The sequence below is a fragment of the Nicotiana tomentosiformis genome, chromosome 6 (assembly GCF_000390325.3).
Source record: "Nicotiana tomentosiformis chromosome 6, ASM39032v3, whole genome shotgun sequence".
NCBI classification, from domain to species: Eukaryota; Viridiplantae; Streptophyta; class Magnoliopsida; order Solanales; family Solanaceae; genus Nicotiana; species Nicotiana tomentosiformis.
Window position 1 is genome coordinate 24,408,401 of NC_090817.1, and position 18,390 is coordinate 24,426,790.

An 18,390-nucleotide genomic window follows, 5' to 3' on the forward strand; every position below is an offset into this window, starting at 1 on the left:
TTGACATTTTTAAGCTGACCTGAAATTAAAAACTTAAAGAAAAAGTGTAGAATAGTGTATGTTATGAGAATTTGTATCATACCACCACTATTATCCTTGGCCCTACGGTGGGCTCCAAATTGTTTATCCTTAAAATAGATAACAGTTGAATTTATACGCGATTTTAAAAATATGTGGATTGGTTCAACACAAATAATCAAGAATGTTAGATAAATGAGTTAAAGACATAATAAACAATCAAACCACTCGTAACATTATGGCCTAGCTTGAACTTATACTGGGAAATAATTTTTGCCCTCGGTTGGGTCCTGGGCTCGAAGCCAATCTAAAATAAAGAACAAAAATAAAGTCAAGACTTTGCAATAGCTAGAGAGTATGAGAAATAAGTTTGTATTGCCTTGATATACTTGTTACAATGTCCCTTATCAAAGAAAAATTTCCTCTTTATAAAGTAGGAGAATTTCATCCCTAGTATAATTCTAAAAAAAGGTAAAAATCCTCCTTTCTCGTTAATTACTGATCCACTGCCGACGTCGGACGAGATCTGAGCTGTGATATCCGGTGGGGTGCGGATAGCACGGCCCTCTGTTGGTCGTGTGCAACCGTTGCTGTATTTTTCAAGGTTTCGGAGCTTGTTCCGGGTTCGGGGAAGTGTTGTCTTATCAGGCCCGGTGACGAGCATTCCATTCGGGCCTCAATACGAGAAGTTCCAAGCTCCGATTCCAATCTCATGTAGTCATGCCCTTACTTTATTTGACCCACCGAAAAATCGGGGTGATCATTAGCCCCGATTTTACATATATATATATATATATATATATATATATATATTTTACCGAGAGAGACCTGTGAGTCCAAAAAAAAAAACAATCCTCTCTCCAGGATTAGATAGATCTTTAATCTTATTTCGCTTATGTAGTCATCCATGGTCTCTTCTAGTGAAGGACTTTGCTATCTGAATTAAACTAAGGTGGACCATTAAAAGTATATTTATAGCGTGTTTGGCCAAACTTTTAAAATCTGCTTATTTTGAGAAATATTTTTTTCAAAAGTACTTTTCAAAAAAGTATTTTTGATGAGAATCGGTTTGTGTTTGGCTAATTACTTTGAAAAGCACTTTTGAGCAGTAATTAGTGTTTGGCCAAGCTTTTGAAAACTGCTTCTTAGTGTATTTTTCTCAAAAATACTTCTCAGAAAAGTGCTTTTGGAGAGAAGCTACATTTTTCTGCTTCTCAAAAACTGCTTCTCCTTCTCCTCAAAAGCACTTTTTTTCCTTCTAAAAGCTTATAGCCTGTTTGGCCAAGCTTCTAAAATCAGCTTATTTTGAGAAGTGTTTTTCTCAAAAATACTTTTTAAAAAGTACTTTTGGGGAGAAGCAATTTGTGTTTGACTAATTAATTTGAAAATTACTTTTGAGCAGTAATTAGTATTTGGCCAATCTTTTGAAAACTGCTTCTAAGTGTATTTTTTTCCAAAAGTGTTTCTTAGAAAAGTGCTTTTGGAGAGAAGTTACTTTTTTCTGTTTCTCCTAAAAATATTTTTTTTCCTTTCAAAAGTTTGGCCAAACACCTCAATTTTTTACCAAAAATGCTTTTGGCCAAAAAGGCACTTTTAGCCCAAAAGAAAATTTGGCCAAACAGGCTATTAGTCAAACACCTCAATTTTTAAACAAAAACACTTTTGGCCAAAAAAAATTACTTTTAACCTAAACAAAAGCTTGGCCAAACATGCTATTAATAACTTGAAAAATAATAACTTGAAAAATAAGATAGATTCTGCTACAACATATTAAGTGCAATCATTGTATAAAAGTTCTTTAACACTGTACTAATTAAGAACCCGTGAATGAAAAACATGTCACATCTCGGGAAAGCTGACAAGATATGATCAATAAGCCTATATATGTAAGAAGTTAGTAAGATTTTATTCATGACTGGATCATGATCAGGCAATAATACTGAATTACTCAACAATAAATTCAAGTAACCGTTATTTTTATAAATGCTTTAACCCCTGTTATTTTATTCAAGTAATACAAACTCCTGAACTCATACAGACTTTACTTCGTATACATTATATATATATATATATATATATATATATATATATATATATATATATTGTATGCTGGCTCAAAAAAACTGAAAATCCACAATAAACCTAACTTCTAATATAAGCCATATATAGTTAAAGAAGTCATGAAGGGGAAAATTAAAGAAGGTGAACCATGCTGAACTAATCTGGACCCAATAGCTTCATTTCACCTGGTTCAAAGCACCCAAATGGAAAACGACATTGACTCCCATATAAAACCTCATATGGGACTATGTAAATACTCGACTGAAAACTATTGTTGTAAGCAAATTCTGTGCTAATGATAACTGCTCATCCCATTGATCTCTCCTAAGTTAATGGCACATGGTTATCTATAAGACTTGAGAATAGCACCACAGAAGCTACATACAATAGCCTTCCAATATTTCAGGTAAAGAGGAATATAACAAAATCTGGTAACACTACACATATCAGCAACGTGAGCACTACGGCCACATCTCGAACAGGAGCCAGCTAACGGTTTAGTCTGCTTTACTACTGACCTCTGATCCACCAGAAAGCAAAAACAGACCATCAAAAGTACGTCTTGTACCAAATAGAATAACAATTTAAGAAAGCTTTTGATTTCTTTGGCCAACTTTTATTCCTTACTCTGGTAAAGGAGTCGACTGACGATCCGAAAGATTGGTGGCTTAAGCTATAAGTACTACTACTACACGGAAGTTTTTAAATTTTTTGAACTTTTCTATAATATTTGAAAAGACAGAGGAAAAGGGAAAGTAGAAACTGAAAATGTCAAGTACATACTTGTTGTAGGAAAACTTTTCAACGATATCATTTAAAACACATTGGTGTGTTTGAACACTTCAATTACAATGTGTAGTTACTAGTAGGGTAGTAGTTACGTTGTGCAATAATTACACAATCTAGTATTTCAAAGATGTGTTTGTTTATCATATAATGTATAAAGTACACCTTTAATTCACACTGTCGTACGTGTTTGTTTGAAGAAAATGGTTCAAAAAAATGAATTAGTAAACCATACATGTATTTAAGAAATCTCCCCAAAATTTCAACCGGTGATGGCACCTTGCATCCATCTGCTAGGCAAGCGAACATTAACTATACATTATTAATTTTTAGCAATTTTAAAAGCAATTAAATAAGAAATAAAAATTATAGAACTTCAAAATAGATATAATAATGCCCAACATGCCGTCTAGTCAAATCCCCATAGGCTATCCCCATAATGCCCAATGTCGCATTTGCGACTTTCCCCATAGGCTATCAGTAGCCGCAATTGTGAAGCTTTCTTCACAATTGCGAACTTGCGAAACCAGTATCACAATTGTAACATCTACAACGAACAAAGGGCCGGAAAGATGGGATTTCACCTTATTTCTCTCATTTTAGAACCCTAGGATCGGTATGAGGGATTTTCACCTACAATCATTGGGTAAGTAGTTTTAATCAATTTTCAACTATATTTCATGATTATCTATGAGATTTAACATCAAATTTATGAGAATCAAAGAGAAATTTTGAGAATTTTTGTCTAAATTTTAAAAAATAAAAATGTGGGATTTAAGAGTCGAATTGGACTCGGATTTGAAAACAAAACATATATATAGACTCGTGGGGTTATGGATAGTCAAGATCTACCCTTGAACTCGGGTTTTGACCGGGCAAGTCCGGGGTTAACTTTTATTGACTTTTGAAAAATTGTGTAAAGATCATAATTTTATTAATCGCAATTGATTTCTCTTACATTGTTCGATGTTATTAAGTCATTTTTTGTTTGATCTGAGCCGTGCAAAGGTGAATTTTAAGGAAAAGCTATTTTTAGTATTGATTTGGCTTAGTTGTGTGGGAAACTACCCCTTAGGATTTGGGTTGATTGTACTATTTATATTACGTGAAAGACGTGTACATAAGGTGACGAGTGTGTACACGGGCTTATATGTGATATTTGATCGGTTTAGACTCTTAGATTACTCATAAGCACTTAATTGACGTTATTATTATCTATTCTACCTTTCACTGTAAGTTTTACTCTTACATGACTTAAATTGAAGTTGTCATTACATCTTATAGTTACTCTCATATGCATTTATTTGTAGTTGTTGTAACATGTCATTCTTTCCATTATTGAGCTTTTCTCATGCATTAGACTTGATTATTATTTCATGCTATCTCTTTCATGGTTAAACTTATGTTTTGCACTTTAAATTAGAAGTTACCATTCCATGAAAAATACCTAAATTGTGGGTTATTGAAGTTGTTGTTGTGAAATCTATTAACATATTGAGGTTAAAATGGTTAACTATTGATATATCTTTTCTTGTTGAGCTATTTCTCATTTATTTTGTTGTTATTGAGATTCTTGTACACATTGTGGTTGAGCCGTGGGTTATGTATTATGGTAACATTGATATTGTTGATTTTAGTAACGTTGTGGCTTATGGGCACGTGTAGTATGAATTGATTATTATGTTGTAATATTGATGCGCATACATCAGTATAAGGATATGGGTTGATGTGCACGTGGCGAGATAAGATGGGATTTATACGCATGTTTCTAGTTAGGGAAGGGGGCTAAAATGCGTGTATCTATTTCGGAAAAAATATTTTAAAATATAAATGCAAGGCTCACGCGGTGATATAAGAAAAGATTGAGATTGTGACTTGTGAAATGAGCATATGAGGTGTGTTACTTCGGTTGTGATTCTTGTTGTACATTCCATATTAGAAGGCTTATTGATTTGAATAGTAATTATCTTTTCTTCATTGTTTTTACTTGTATTTTTACGGTACTTCATCACTTGTTGTTCCTATTATGTGTTCATTCTTTGTTGTCTTTATTGCCTTAATTTTCGTTGTTAGACATATATCATCGTACCATTCTATGGTTATTTATTTACTTGCTTTTCTGTTATTAGATTATACTCATATTTTGTTCAGGCTTTCTTTTGTCCAGTAGGTGTCCTGACCTGACCTCGTCACTACTACTAGGTACCATTGTGGTATACTCATGCTATACTTATCCACATTTTTGCACAAAACCAGGTACATCCGCTCGTGTCAGACGCCCGTGATTGACCAGTTATTCTATAGACTTCAAGGTATACCTGCTTGACGCTCCCAAGCCTCGGAGTCACCTTCTATTTTTAGTTGTATTATTGTTTATTTTCAGTTCAAAACAGTATTGTATTTAGAGATTATTAGTGCATTCTCTGTAGAGATTATGGCGCAGCTCCACCAGGTTTTGGGAGTTATTTGACAGTTGTACCATTTGGGATTTTATTATGATAGCTTAGCTGTTTAATTTGATATCTAAGTTGTTATTTTTGTTAACTCTCAATGTATGTTAAGCTTACCTAGTCTTAGAGTCTAGGTGTCATCACGACATCCTAAGGTGGGAATTTGGGGTAGTGATATCTCCGTGAAAGATAGTCCTAGTGAGCCTCCACTAATCGTTGTTGGGACCAACCCTAAAATCTGCACAAGAAGTGCAGAATGCAGTATGAGTACAAGCAACACAATATACTCCGTAAGTGCTGAGCCTAACCTCGATGAAATAGTGACGAGGCTATAACAAGACACTCACTATAAACTTGTACGAGTATAAATGCAATAATATCAGAATAGAGAAAACAAGAATTAACATAAGAACCGGAACAGAAAATACATAATAGAGGACCCCCAGAATATCACATATGCTCAATTCACAATACAACACAGATATAGAACAACAATCAAGAATAGTCATAACATATATTCTTCGTTATAGCGTGCAACCCGATCCATAAATATATATACAAATATCGTTGTGTCATGTTACCCGATCCCAAACAGTAATACCAATATCCGTCGTGGCGTGCAACCCGATCCTAAATAATATTACTAATATTTTTGTGGCGTGCAACCTGACCCCACACAATAATATCAATATGCGTTGTGATGTGTAACCCGATCCCACATAATAATATCAATATCCGTTGCAGCGTGCAACCCGATTCCACACAATATTACCAATATCTGTTGCGACGTGTAACCCGATCCCAAATAATATTTTAAATGAACACACTACAACCAACTACTATGTATCACACAATTAAACGCAATAAAGGAATTTCATAATTTAAGACATAAAGCGGATAAAAGTATCTATCTAACAACACACAAAGTCATAAAGTAAACAAAGGCAGTTAATAAATAAAGGCACAAATACATGGAAACAAATAACAAATTCAGGCATGTAACGCATAAAGGCATGAATTTAACAAGTAAGAACAAGTAACAATTAAAGCATTTAACAAGTAATAACATAGATTAGATGAAAGCATGAAATAATTGAAGACACCACATAAATATTCCAACCCGCATGCTTAACCCATGACTACGTATATACACTCGTCACCTCGCATATACGTCGTGCCCACATATAAATCAAGTAGCAAATAGACCAATCAAGTCCTAATTCCCTCAAGTCAAGATTAACCACGACACTTACCTCTTCTTGCAACCAAATCAATGATCAACCATGACTTTTCCTTTAGAATAAGCCTCCAAACCAATCGAATCTAGCCAAATATAGTTCAAACAATTCAAAACAAGTTTTAAAAATAACCCACGAGTGAAAAAGATTCAATCTTTAGCTAAATTGAAAAGGTCAATCCCATGTTCGCTTGGTCAAAATTTAAAATTCGGACCAAAACCTGATTGCTCATTCACCCCGAGCCCGATTATGTAATTTATTTCGAAATTCGACCTCAATTTGAGGTCTAAATCTTAATTTTATAAAATTTCTAAATTCTACCCAAAACCTCTAATTTCTAGCATGAAATTCAAAGATTTAAGGTTAAAAATCAATAGGTCATTATGGAAATATATCAAAACTAGTTTAAAAGCACTTACCAAAGAAGTAGGGATGCAAATATCTTCAAAAACCTCCCTAGTTTGAGCTCTAGGTTTCAAAAATGGTGTAGAATGATGAAATCCCGACTTAGAGTTCCTATTTAACTGGGCGTCAGGTGTTCTTCGCTTTCGCGAAGCACCTGCCGCGTTCGCGAAGCACACATGTCCATTGGCCTTTGCACTCGCAAAGTCTCCATCACGTTCGCGAAGGCTATTCCCCCGGTCAAGCCTCCGCGTTCACGTCTCAGGGGTCGCGTTCGCGTTGAAGGCCACCTGCCTTCCCTAGATTAACCCCAACACTATGTGTTTGCGTGGGGTCTGCCGCGTTTGTGAAGGTTAACACTCCCCAAGACTTCGCGTTCGCGAGCCTACCCTCGCGTTTGCGTAGAAAAACCAGCCTCATCCCCATAGTTCTCCTTCGGAATCACGAGAGTGGCTTCGTGATCGTGAGGTACTGAGACACCAGAAGAAAAACTAGTAGTCACACAAGGCCAAATGATCCAAAACCAATCCGAAACTCATGGAGTCCCTGAGCTCTAACCCGATCATGCACACAAGTAAAATAACATCTTATAAACTTGTTCGCTATCTCAAATCATCAAAATAACATCAAATAACAAGAATTGACGTTAAAACTCAAGGATTTCAACTTGAAAACTCATTTTTAACAATCTTTCACATAATGCGCCGAAACGTGCTTGGGTCACCCCGGACCCCAACCAAACGTGCGTACAAGTCTAAAAATATTATACGAACCTATCAGAATTGTCAAAACATCGATTCAAGGTCGTTTACCTAGAACGTTGACAGTGGTCATCTCAAGTCGTTTTTAAAGCCAAAAATCACATTTTCTTTAAAATTTCACGTAAAAACTTTCGAAAATAACACAGGCCATGCACGCAAGTCATAAAACATCAAATGAAACTATATGGCCTCGAAACAAAGAAATAAGGGCTAGTACTCAAAATTGACACTTCGGATCGTTACACTTAAGTACTTTTTAATGCTAGCTGTTACAGAATACATATTTTTTAGTAAATATATTACTTAATTATAATTGGTAACTAGTATTGTCAATAACAAATAGTTTCGTACAAACAAATGGTAATTGAACTTCAATTCATTAATAATGTATCCGATTACAAGTTTAACATTTTCGACAAACTCATGCGACTATAATCCAAATAGCAAAATTTGTTTTCTATAAAAAAATATTAAAATTATAAATATGAGAAATGGAAATATTTTCTTTAACAAAAAAATGCACTGCTAAATAAATGAGTTGCTTGGACAAAGAAATAGGAGTAGCAAAATAAGAGTGTGTTTAAGGAGTAATTTATGTTTGAAAAGGAAAATGAAAGTTGAAACATGAAAGGTCGCCTTTAGTATGTAAATTCAGGTGTATTTACCACCAATTTTTAGTCCATCATTCAGAAATGGAAAGTGGAATTGTATTCCTTCAATTACTTTAAATTCAGAGGTGACCAAGTAATTATTTAACCAAACAAATAAAACAAGATATATCATGTAATTATACTCAAATCCAATTTTCACTTAGGGATCGTTTGGTTTGAAAACAAGTTATGTTGAGATTAGTTATGTTGTGATAAGTTATGAGATTAGTTATGTTGGGATTAGTTATTCTAGTATTATTTCTTATTGAATGTTTGGTGTGTTGTATTAATCATGTAATTGTCAATTTTACTATTTTATCCCGGAATAACTTATTCTGGGATTACTATTCTAACATCTGGCAGGTATAAGCTATCTCGGTGCTATTTATAATCATGTGATAACTTATCCCAAGTATAGTAACTTATCTCTTGATAATTGTAATTTTGTAGTGGCTACCGTAAATAATTGATAAAACTTGAAATATTAATTAATTGAGAACTTGAGAGCAATAAGCAATTCAATAATCGGGAGGGAATTGAGAGAGAATTAGAGTAGCAGAAGAGAGCAAGTTGTGAGAAAAAAAAAGAGATGGGCTATTTATAGTTTTTTAAAGACTAAGAATGTAATTTATCAATTATTAGGGGTGTAGGGGCTATTTTAGTAAGGAAATATGCCGAAATGGCTAAAATTGTAAAACAATGGCCGTTGTCCAACGGTCATTTTTGATTTTGACCGTTGGCAACGGTCAGAATTTAAAAAATCTACAACTTAAACCGGGCTGGACCGGGCTAGAACACGGTTAAAACCCTTGAACGTGTTAGCGAACTAACCGGATTTCGGTGCACTGGTAGCCAAAAAAGGCCCGACCCCGCCCGGCACAATCCCCTACCCTAGCCAACCCGTCCCACCCCTTACCGAATCGGGCTGACCCGGACTGAATCGGATCGAACCTGGTTGTTAGTGAATCGGCCCGGCCCGATTAATACCTATATGCTGCTCTCGACAAATTACAATTATCCCCCTTCAGCTCTCTCAACTCTCACAACTCACTGGCAAACGAGGTTTCTTTCCACAACCATAGGCATAGGAATTACACAATGAATTGATATGCAACAAAACAGCAAGTATAAATTCATAAATTAAATGGATCCAGCCAAGATCATAGAATTATAATAGTATTGAGGAATAATTTATTATTTTGTTTTTTAAAATCAAATCAGCTACGATAACTAGAGGAACTTATTTCAAATATGTCATATATAAATTACAAAAGCACCAAGAACTTCAATTGCTATAAGAATTTGTTTAAGAAACTAGCATATTCATCAAAGTTTGAAATATTAAATAATCTAATATACTAAACGAAAACTTAAGGACACTATACCGTTCACTAGTGAGTTCTTTGCATCGTTATGCCTTATGAACAATCTGTTCAACTGTTAAGCTTGAGTAAAGAACATAGTTTTTCCAAAACGTGTTGATATTCCGTACAATTGAGATCCTATAGGCTGTGTAAGTGAAGAAGTTGCATTTTGGCTACGTCTTGGGGGTTGAATCTTGCAAAGTTATTAAAATTAGAAATGCATCGTGCGTACATAACATAGTAGATATTGTATGAAACATTACCCTATACCAGAGATGGACCTACGTGGAGATGAGAGGGGTCACCGGAACCCGCTAGCCTCACAAAAATCATGTATATATATTTGTATATACATCAAGGACCCCTCAAATAATTTTGATGTGCTCCCTCAAGTAGAAAAGCTGAGCTACTTTGTTGGTTTAATAAGTTGCATTATGTAGTCCCTCACTAGAAGACCTGGGTTCGAGGCCCAACACTATTTAGTGGTCAACTTTTTTTTTTTTTTTAAATCTTTTTCTAAGTTAATGAACAATAATTTAGTACTATTTAGTGGTCAACTTATTTTTTTTCTTTATCTTTTCTATACTAGTACCTAGAAGGGGATAAAATATTTCATTAGCAAAAAACTGATCACCTTCTTTATCCTTATATCTAAGTTTATAAGCATTATCACTTTCTTGACATGTATAAAATTAAGTACAAAAAGCCAATCACCTTTTTATCTTTATATCTAAGTTTATAAGCATTATCACTTTCTTGCCATGTATAAAATTAAGTAATTCACTAAACATTTCTCCAAAACAGTAATTAAAAACTCCAAATACCCTTCTGCTTTTAAGGATCACTTCAGCAAAGTAGCAAACATCTATCCATTCAACGACAGTGACTGAGACTCTGCTTTGATTGCTTAATAGACCTTTAATCTTGATCTTATTTGACTACGTTTTTTTTATATTTTTGAACATCCTTTCGGTCTCTGACTCATATTCATTAAGTTTGCAAGGAGTTAGTGCGCCAAATTTTATCGTTATTAGCTGGCATATTTATGTCAAAGATAGCGGTTCCCCCGCTGCACTCAAATCCTGGGTCCACCTCTGCCCTATACAGCATAAAAAATATCATATCATCTTATCTGTGATGCTTAGAATTTGTATAGAATAAGAAGAAGAAAACCAAAAGAACTTTTCCTTACGTTTTGCCCCATATGTAATAAAATTAGTTTTTCCACAAACAAGGGATACTGAGAAAAAAATAAAAATAAAAATAAACAAGGGATAGTAGTGTCATTTTGTAAATTTCAGTGATGGTTTCTTCATTTGTTTGGTTGACTTTATGGTCAAGGGGGGTTCCATTTCCCATTCAAAAGATGAGGGTATTTATTTTCCTACCCTAAAAGGTTAAAGGGGTAATGTGAAATTTATCCTTATAGTAGTTAAAATATGTTTTTCTTGTGTTTAATGCGGAGCCTCACGATTTAATTCTAACTTTGCCGCTTCAAGTCCAAGCATTATTTTTTGTATTTCCTCGGATTCATTTTATTTGAGTGTTTGATTGGATTACTGGACGCAAAGTTTAAGATTATTTTTTTTGAAACGTGTGATCTTAAATATATCATGGCATTTGCTTATTATTCCCTCCGATCCAAAATAAGTGAATTTCTATCACTTTTTCTTTGGCGCCAATTCAACAAACCTTTTATATTGCTTCATTAATTTACTTTTTAGAAAAGTTTGGGGAAAGCAAAAGGGTAATATTGTCATGTGACTCTTTGATTAGTGTAATAAATTAACTTTCTTAAGGGGTGTGCCGCACCCCCAAAATTCACTTCTTTGGGGGAGTATAGAATCTATTATCAAACACAATGTGCTAGCATTGTTTGATGTGATTTGAAGGCTCGACTAAGTTCGTATGATGTTTTAGGACTTGTTGGTAGGTTTGGTTGAGGTCCCGGGGGGCCTCGGGTAGATTTTGGATGGTTAACAGATGGGAATTTGGACTTGGAAGATGGCTGAAGTTGCATATTTCTTGTATCTGGTTTCCTTCTTCGTGTTCGCGATGGGAGTTCGGCGTTTGCAAAGAGTATCTGGAGGCAGGTGAAGATTTGTTCATCTTCGCGAGTGGGGAACCACGTTCATGAAGGTCTGGGAAAGATGGTGCATCGCGAACGCAAGAAGTGGGCCGCATTCGCAAAGAAGAGAGGAGCAGACTGGGACCTCACGCGTTGGTCTACACGTTCGCGGTAGAGGGACCGCGTTCGCAAAGCTTGGGGTCAGTTAGTCATCGCATTCGGGAGAGGGACCTCGCGTTCACGTAGAAGGTTTCTGGGCGGCAAAATGGTTTGTGCTACGCAAACGCGAGAAGAGGGTCGCGTTCGCGAAGAAGAGTTACCTGGGCAGAAACTTAAATATTTCAAAACGAGGGTTTGAGTTCATTTTCACAATTTGATTTTGGGAGCTCGGTAGGAGGCGACTCTTGGAGAAATTTTTAAGTAGGTGATTGGGGTAAGTGATTCTTACTTAGTTTTGGTTAAATTCCATATTTATGTCCTTGATTTCATCATTTAATTAGTGAGTTAGGGTAGAAAATTGGGGGGAAATAAAGGAAGGTTCTTAGGCCAAATTTTGGGGATTTGATTGAGATTTTGGTATCAGATTTTACTAATTTAGTATGAGTGACCTCGTGGTTGAATGGGTGTTCGAATTTTATGACTTTTATTGGATTTTGAGACATGGGCCCGGGGGTCGACTTTGAGTTGACTTTTTGACTTTTGATTAATAACTTAGTATTTTCTTATGGGATTGATTCCTTTAGCTCGTATTGATTGTATCGAACTGTTTGTGACTAGATTCGAGGCTTTTGGAGGCCGATTCGCGAGGCAAGGGCGTGTTGGAGTAGGGATTTGCACGGTTTGAGGTAAGTAACAGTTCTAAACTTGGTTCTGAAGATATGAAACCTCGAATTACGTGTCATGTGATGATGTTGAGGTGACGCACATGCTAGGTGACGACTGTGTGGGTGTGCACCATAGTAATTGTGACTTAGTCAATTCCATGGAAACTGTATAGTTGAATAATCTGTTGTTATCCAGATATTTCCCATGTGTTATAGAAATTGAACTGCAAATCATGTTAGAAATCATTCATAGGCTATGTGTTGGTACGGTAGGAACCCACAGAAGTCGTGTTATATATTGAATTATCTTCTAAATTGCCATTTTGTACTCGGTCATAATTTTTACTTGCATATTATATCTCAGTTTCTGTTGTTACTTATTGATAAATTATATCATCGCCATATGGGCTGATTATCATGATTATTGAGAGCATGAGAAATTGGAGAGATTGATGACTGAGTGAGGCCAAGGGCATAATTGTGAGGATATTTATGGGATCGGACTGCACGTCGCAGTATATTTTATTGATTAATTCCATGATTGGCTTATTATAGCGCTTGGACTGAAGGAGCCCTACCGGAGTCTGCACACCCTCAGTGAGCTTAAGTACCTATTGAGTGCGAATGCGAGTGTTGAGCGTGAGTGCCAAGCGAATGTGAGGAATGAGTGACTGTGAGGTTGGAGTGAATGGGAGGAGTGAGTGACTGTAACTCTGAGATTATGTACTTGATTTCATTAATGTGTACATCTCGCATATATCACTGTCATATAGTTTCTAAGAGATGTCATATCCTGTTTCAATTGAACTTGACATGAATTAACTGTTTTGGCTTTAAATGTCGAACTTGAAAGCATGCCTATTTTTCCTGTATTGTAATTTTCTGTAATTGAACTGTCTCCGTGGAGCTCGTCACTACTTTCAGTCCAATAGTCAGTCTTGTTGCTTACTGAGATGGTTGTACTCACGCTACACCCTGCACTTCGTGTGCAGATCCACGGTGGGTGTTGATTATCTGAGCAGCTTGATCACTTGGAGATTTCGAGGTAGCTGCCCTGCGTTCGCAGACCTTGACTCTCCCTCCCTAGCTTTCAGCATTATGTATTTAGTTTCAGTTTTTCATAGACAGTATTTTCAGACTCATGTTATATAGACGCTCATGTACTCGGTGATACCCTGGTTTTGGGAATTTCCGTATTGAGTTATGACTTTCTATCTAGTTTATGAGAGCTTTAACTGTTTAAACCAGTGTTATTTCATTTTTATTTAAAAGTGTTGGAAATGTTTTGAAGTGTCGACTTGCCTAGTACCATATTAGGCTCCATCATGACAGGTTAAGTTTGGGTCGTGACAAGTTGGTATCAGAGCCTAGATTACATAGGTCACACGAGTCATGGGAAGGTTTAGTAGAGTCTTGCGGATCCGTACGGAGACATCTGTACTTATCTTCGAGAGGCTGCCGAACCCTTAGGAAACTTCACATTCTTGTATTCTTGTCGTGCGGATTTGTTGATTCCGGGAACTAAACTTCCGTTATTCTATTCTCTCACAGATGGTGAGGACACATGCTACCGGACAGGATGGACAACCACCAGTACCATCAGCTATGGCCACGAGAGGCCGAGGTCGTGGTAGGGGCTGTGGTAGGGGTAGAGGTGCAGCTCGCACAATAGCTAGAGCAACACCTGTAGATCCACCAGTTGCTCTAGCTCAGGAGCAGGTTCCAGAGGTGGTTGAGCCAGTGGAGCCAGCTCAGGAACCAGTTGTGCCCATTGTGATTCTAGGCCTTCAGGAGGCTTTGGCTCAGATTTTGACGGTGTGCACTAGCCTCGCTTAGGCGGTTTCTGTTCAGACCGCGCCAACCACTTCTCAGGCCGAGGGAGGTACTCAGACTCCTGCCACTCGTATTCCATAATAGGTAATGCAGGGACTTCAGACACCGGGGGTGCTACCATCCCAGCCGGTTGTAACTGCTCAGATCCAGGTGGGTCCCGTTATGGGTGAGGATGAGCATAAGAGACTTGAGAGATTTGGGAGACTCCAGCCTCCATCATTCAGTGGGGCTGAGTCAGATGATGCTCAGGACTTCTTGGATAGGTGTCAGTGGATTCTTCATACCGCGGGTATTCTGGAGACTAGTGAGGTCTCATTTACTACTTTTCAATTTACTGGGGCTGCCTTCAGATAGTGGGAGGCCTATGAGAGGCACAGGCTAGTCGGTGCAGCACCACTTACATGACATGAGTTCTCCGTTCTCTTCTTGGAAAAGTTTGTGCCACAGACTCGCAGGGAGGAGCTACACAGATAGTTTAACAGTTACGACAGGATGGCATGTCTGTGACCCAGTATGAGATGAGATTTTCAAAGTTGGCTTGTCACGCAGTTTGGTTGGTTCCCACTGAAAGGAAGAGGATTAGGAGGTTCATTGATGGCCTCACCTATCAGTTGCGTTTTGCTATGACTCGAGAGAGTATATCAGATGATATGTTTGATGAGGTGGTTGATATTGCTCGACGGCTAGAGATGGTTCGCAGTAAAAAGCGTGAGGAGAGAGAGGCCAAAAGGCCTCGTAGATCGGGTGGTTTCAGTAGTGTTCCTTCTTGGGGTCAGTTCTACCGCAGCAGGGGTCGTCCTTATAGGCACACCCATATGGCTCGTCTAGCTCATCGTGGTGCATCATCCAGCCATGGTTCATACAATGCTCATCAGGGTCAGTCATCTCTCAGTGCCCTTTCGGCTCAGAGTTCATCCCGTGCTCCATCAGTTCAGGGTTCATCTATGCCAGATCCTTCTAGCAGTTATTCTGGTACTCGGGGCCCGATTCAATCCCCAACACCACCAACGGGGAGTTATTTCTAGTGTGGGGAGTTTGGGCATATGTGGAGACAATGTCCTCGTCACCCGGGAGGTCCAGTGCAGCAAAGGAGTCAGGTTGCAACTTCCATACCAGTTACTTCACCACCCGCCCGACCAGCTCGGGGTGGGGCCCAGGGAGCTAGAGGTCGCCCTAGAGGGGAAGGCCGATCAGGTGGCGGTCAGGCCCGATTCTATGCTATTCCTACCAGGCCAGATGCCCTTGATTCAGAAGCAGTGATCACAGGTATTGTCTCAGTATGCCACAGGGATGCTTCTGTATTATTTGACCCTGTTTCCATTTATCCATATGTATCATCATATTTTTCTCATTATCTGGATATGCCCCGTGAATCCTTAGTCTCATCTGTTTATGTATCTACGCCAGTGGGCGATACTATTGTTGTAGACCGTGTATATCGGTCATGTGTAGTGACTATTGGGGGATTGGAGACTAGAGTTGATCTCTTTTTGCTTAGTATGGTTGATTTCGACGTGATCTTAGGTATGGATTGGTTTTCTCCATGTTATGCTATGCTAGATTTTCACGCTAAGATCGTAACATTGGCGATGCCGGGGTTGCCAAGGGTCGAGTGGAGAGGTTCTCTAGATTATGTTCCCAGCAGAGTGATTTCTTATTTGAAGGCCCAACGGATGGTTGAGAAGGGATGTCTGTCATATTTGGCCTTTGTGAGGGATGTTGGTGCGGATACTCCTACTATTGACTTTGTTCCGGTGGTGCAAGATTTTTCGGATATGTTTCCTGCAGACCTGTCAGGCATGCCGCCCGACAGAGATATTAACTTTGGTATTGACTTAGTATCAGGAACTCAGTCCATTTCTATTCCTCTATATCGTATGGCACCAACTGAGTTGAAGGAATTGAAAGAACAACTTTAGGAACTTCTTGATAAGGGGTTTATTAGGCCTAGTGTGTTGCCTTGGGGTGTACCAGTTCTATTTGTAAAGAAGAATGATGGTACTATGCGTATGTGCATCGACTAAAGGCAGTTGAACAAAGTTACAATCAAGAACAAGTATCCTTTGTCGCGTATTGATGATCTATTTGATTATCTTCAGGGAGCGAGGGTGTTCTCTAAGATTGATTTGAGGTCTGAGTATCACCAGTTGAAGATTCGGGACTCAGATATTCTAAAGACTGCATTCAGGACCCGTTATGGTCATTATGAGTTCCTTGTGATATCTTTTGGGCTGACCAACACCTATAAACATTCATGCATTGGATGAACAATGTATTTCAGCCTTATCTCGACTCGTTTGTTATAGTATTCATTGATGTAACGACCCGGCCGGTCGTTTTGAGAATTTAAGTCACGTTCGGCGGCATAAGACCCTGAGTAGCTTCGTATTATGTGTATTTACTTGCGCGTGTGGTTGAATTCAGTTACCGGATGATTCAGAGTGATTTGGGACACTTAGTCCCTAAAACGGAAGCTTAAGTCTTAGGATTTTTTACCGTAGTCGGAACTGCATGAAAAAGACTCCGGAATGGAGTTTTGTCGGTTTCGTTAGCTCCGTTTGGTGATTTTGGACTTAGGGGCGTGTCCGGATTGCGTTTTGGAGGTTTGTAGCTCATTTAGGCTTGAAATGGTGAAAGTCGATTTTTAAAGATTTTGACCGGTAGTGAACTTTTTGATATCTGGGTCAGAATCTGATTCCGGAAGTTGGAGTAGGTCTCTAATATTGAATATGACTTGTGTAAAAAATTTGAGGTCATTCAGACGTGGTTTGATAGGTTTCATCATCGGTTGTAGGAATTTGAAGTTTCAAGTTCTTTAAGTTTGAATTGGAGGGCAATTCATGATTTTACCATTAGTTGATGTGATTTGAGGGCTCCACTCAGTTCGTATGGTGTTTTAGGATTGGTTGGTATGTTTGGTTGAGGTCCCGGGGGCCTCGGGTGAGTTTCGGGTGCTTAACGGATCAAAAGTTGGATTTGTGTTGCTGCTAAAGTCTTGAGGCATCTAGTATTTTCGCACCTGCGGTGGAAAGACCGCAGGTGCGGGATCGCACGCGCGAAGAGAAAAGCGCAGAAGCGGAAAAGTGGAAGAGTGCCAAGGGTGGCAGGTGCGAGGTAAATTCTGCATCTGCGATGCTCGTAGATGCGATGGAACATGGGTCCGCAGGTGCGCACACGTAGGTGCAACCCTTGGATCGCAGAAGCGGACGCTGAGTTTTGAGTGGAATACGCACCTGCGATGGGAATTCTGCAGGTGCGGTGACGCATGTGCGAAGGCAGGTCCACAGATGCGGTTTAACTGGCAGAAAAGGGGCCAAATCGAGGGTTTGATTCATTTCTTCATTTTTAGACTTGGGAGCTCGAGGATTGGATATTTTTTGAGGTATTTTCAGAGAGAGCTTTGGGGTAACGATTTCTAACTCGTTTTTGGTTGTATTTCATTAATCTATAGTTGTTTTCTTCATTAAATTTCGGGTTTGGATTGAAAATTTAGGAAAATTGGGAAGAAGTTCTTCAACTAAGATTTCTGAGTTTTAATTGGGATTTAAACATCGGATTTGGATATTTTTGGAACGAGTGAACTCGTGGGTAAATGGGTGTTCGTATTTTGTGACTTTTATCCGATTCTGAGACGTGGGCCCGGGTCGACTTCTTAGGACGAATTTGAGAATTTTTATTAATAATCTTGATTTCATTAATTAGATTAGCCTATTATAGTTGTATTTATGATATGTAATTGTTTTGGCTAGATTTGGGCCATTTGGAGTCGGATATTCGTAGGAAAGGCATTGTGACCGATTGATTGAGCTTGGTTCGAGGTAAGTATCTTGCCTAACCTTGTGTGGGGGATTTTTCCCTTAGGATTTGAGTCTTCTATGTTGATTGTAGTCCATGTACGCGAGGTAACGAGTGCGTGCTCGAACTTATTTTTTGGA

The 18,390-nt window shown here is 38.1% G+C and overlaps 1 protein-coding gene across 1 annotated transcript; it reads right to left on the reverse strand.

The window, feature by feature from the left end:
* Positions 1–2,231: 2,231 nt before the first annotated feature.
* Positions 2,232–2,850, reverse strand: LOC104119415 (uncharacterized). Its single transcript, XM_009630923.3, has one exon. It carries the CDS (start codon positions 2,627–2,629, stop codon positions 2,423–2,425), a length of 207 nt encoding a protein of 68 aa, XP_009629218.1. The 5' UTR covers positions 2,630–2,850; the 3' UTR covers positions 2,232–2,422.
* Between the last annotated feature and the right edge of the window lie 15,540 nt (positions 2,851–18,390).

What these genes read in the sequence shown, in the direction of transcription:
- LOC104119415 (XM_009630923.3), bottom strand. Translation starts at nt 2,629, where the DNA reads ATGGTCTGTTTTTGCTTTCTGGTGGATCAGAGGTCAGTAGTAAAGCAG.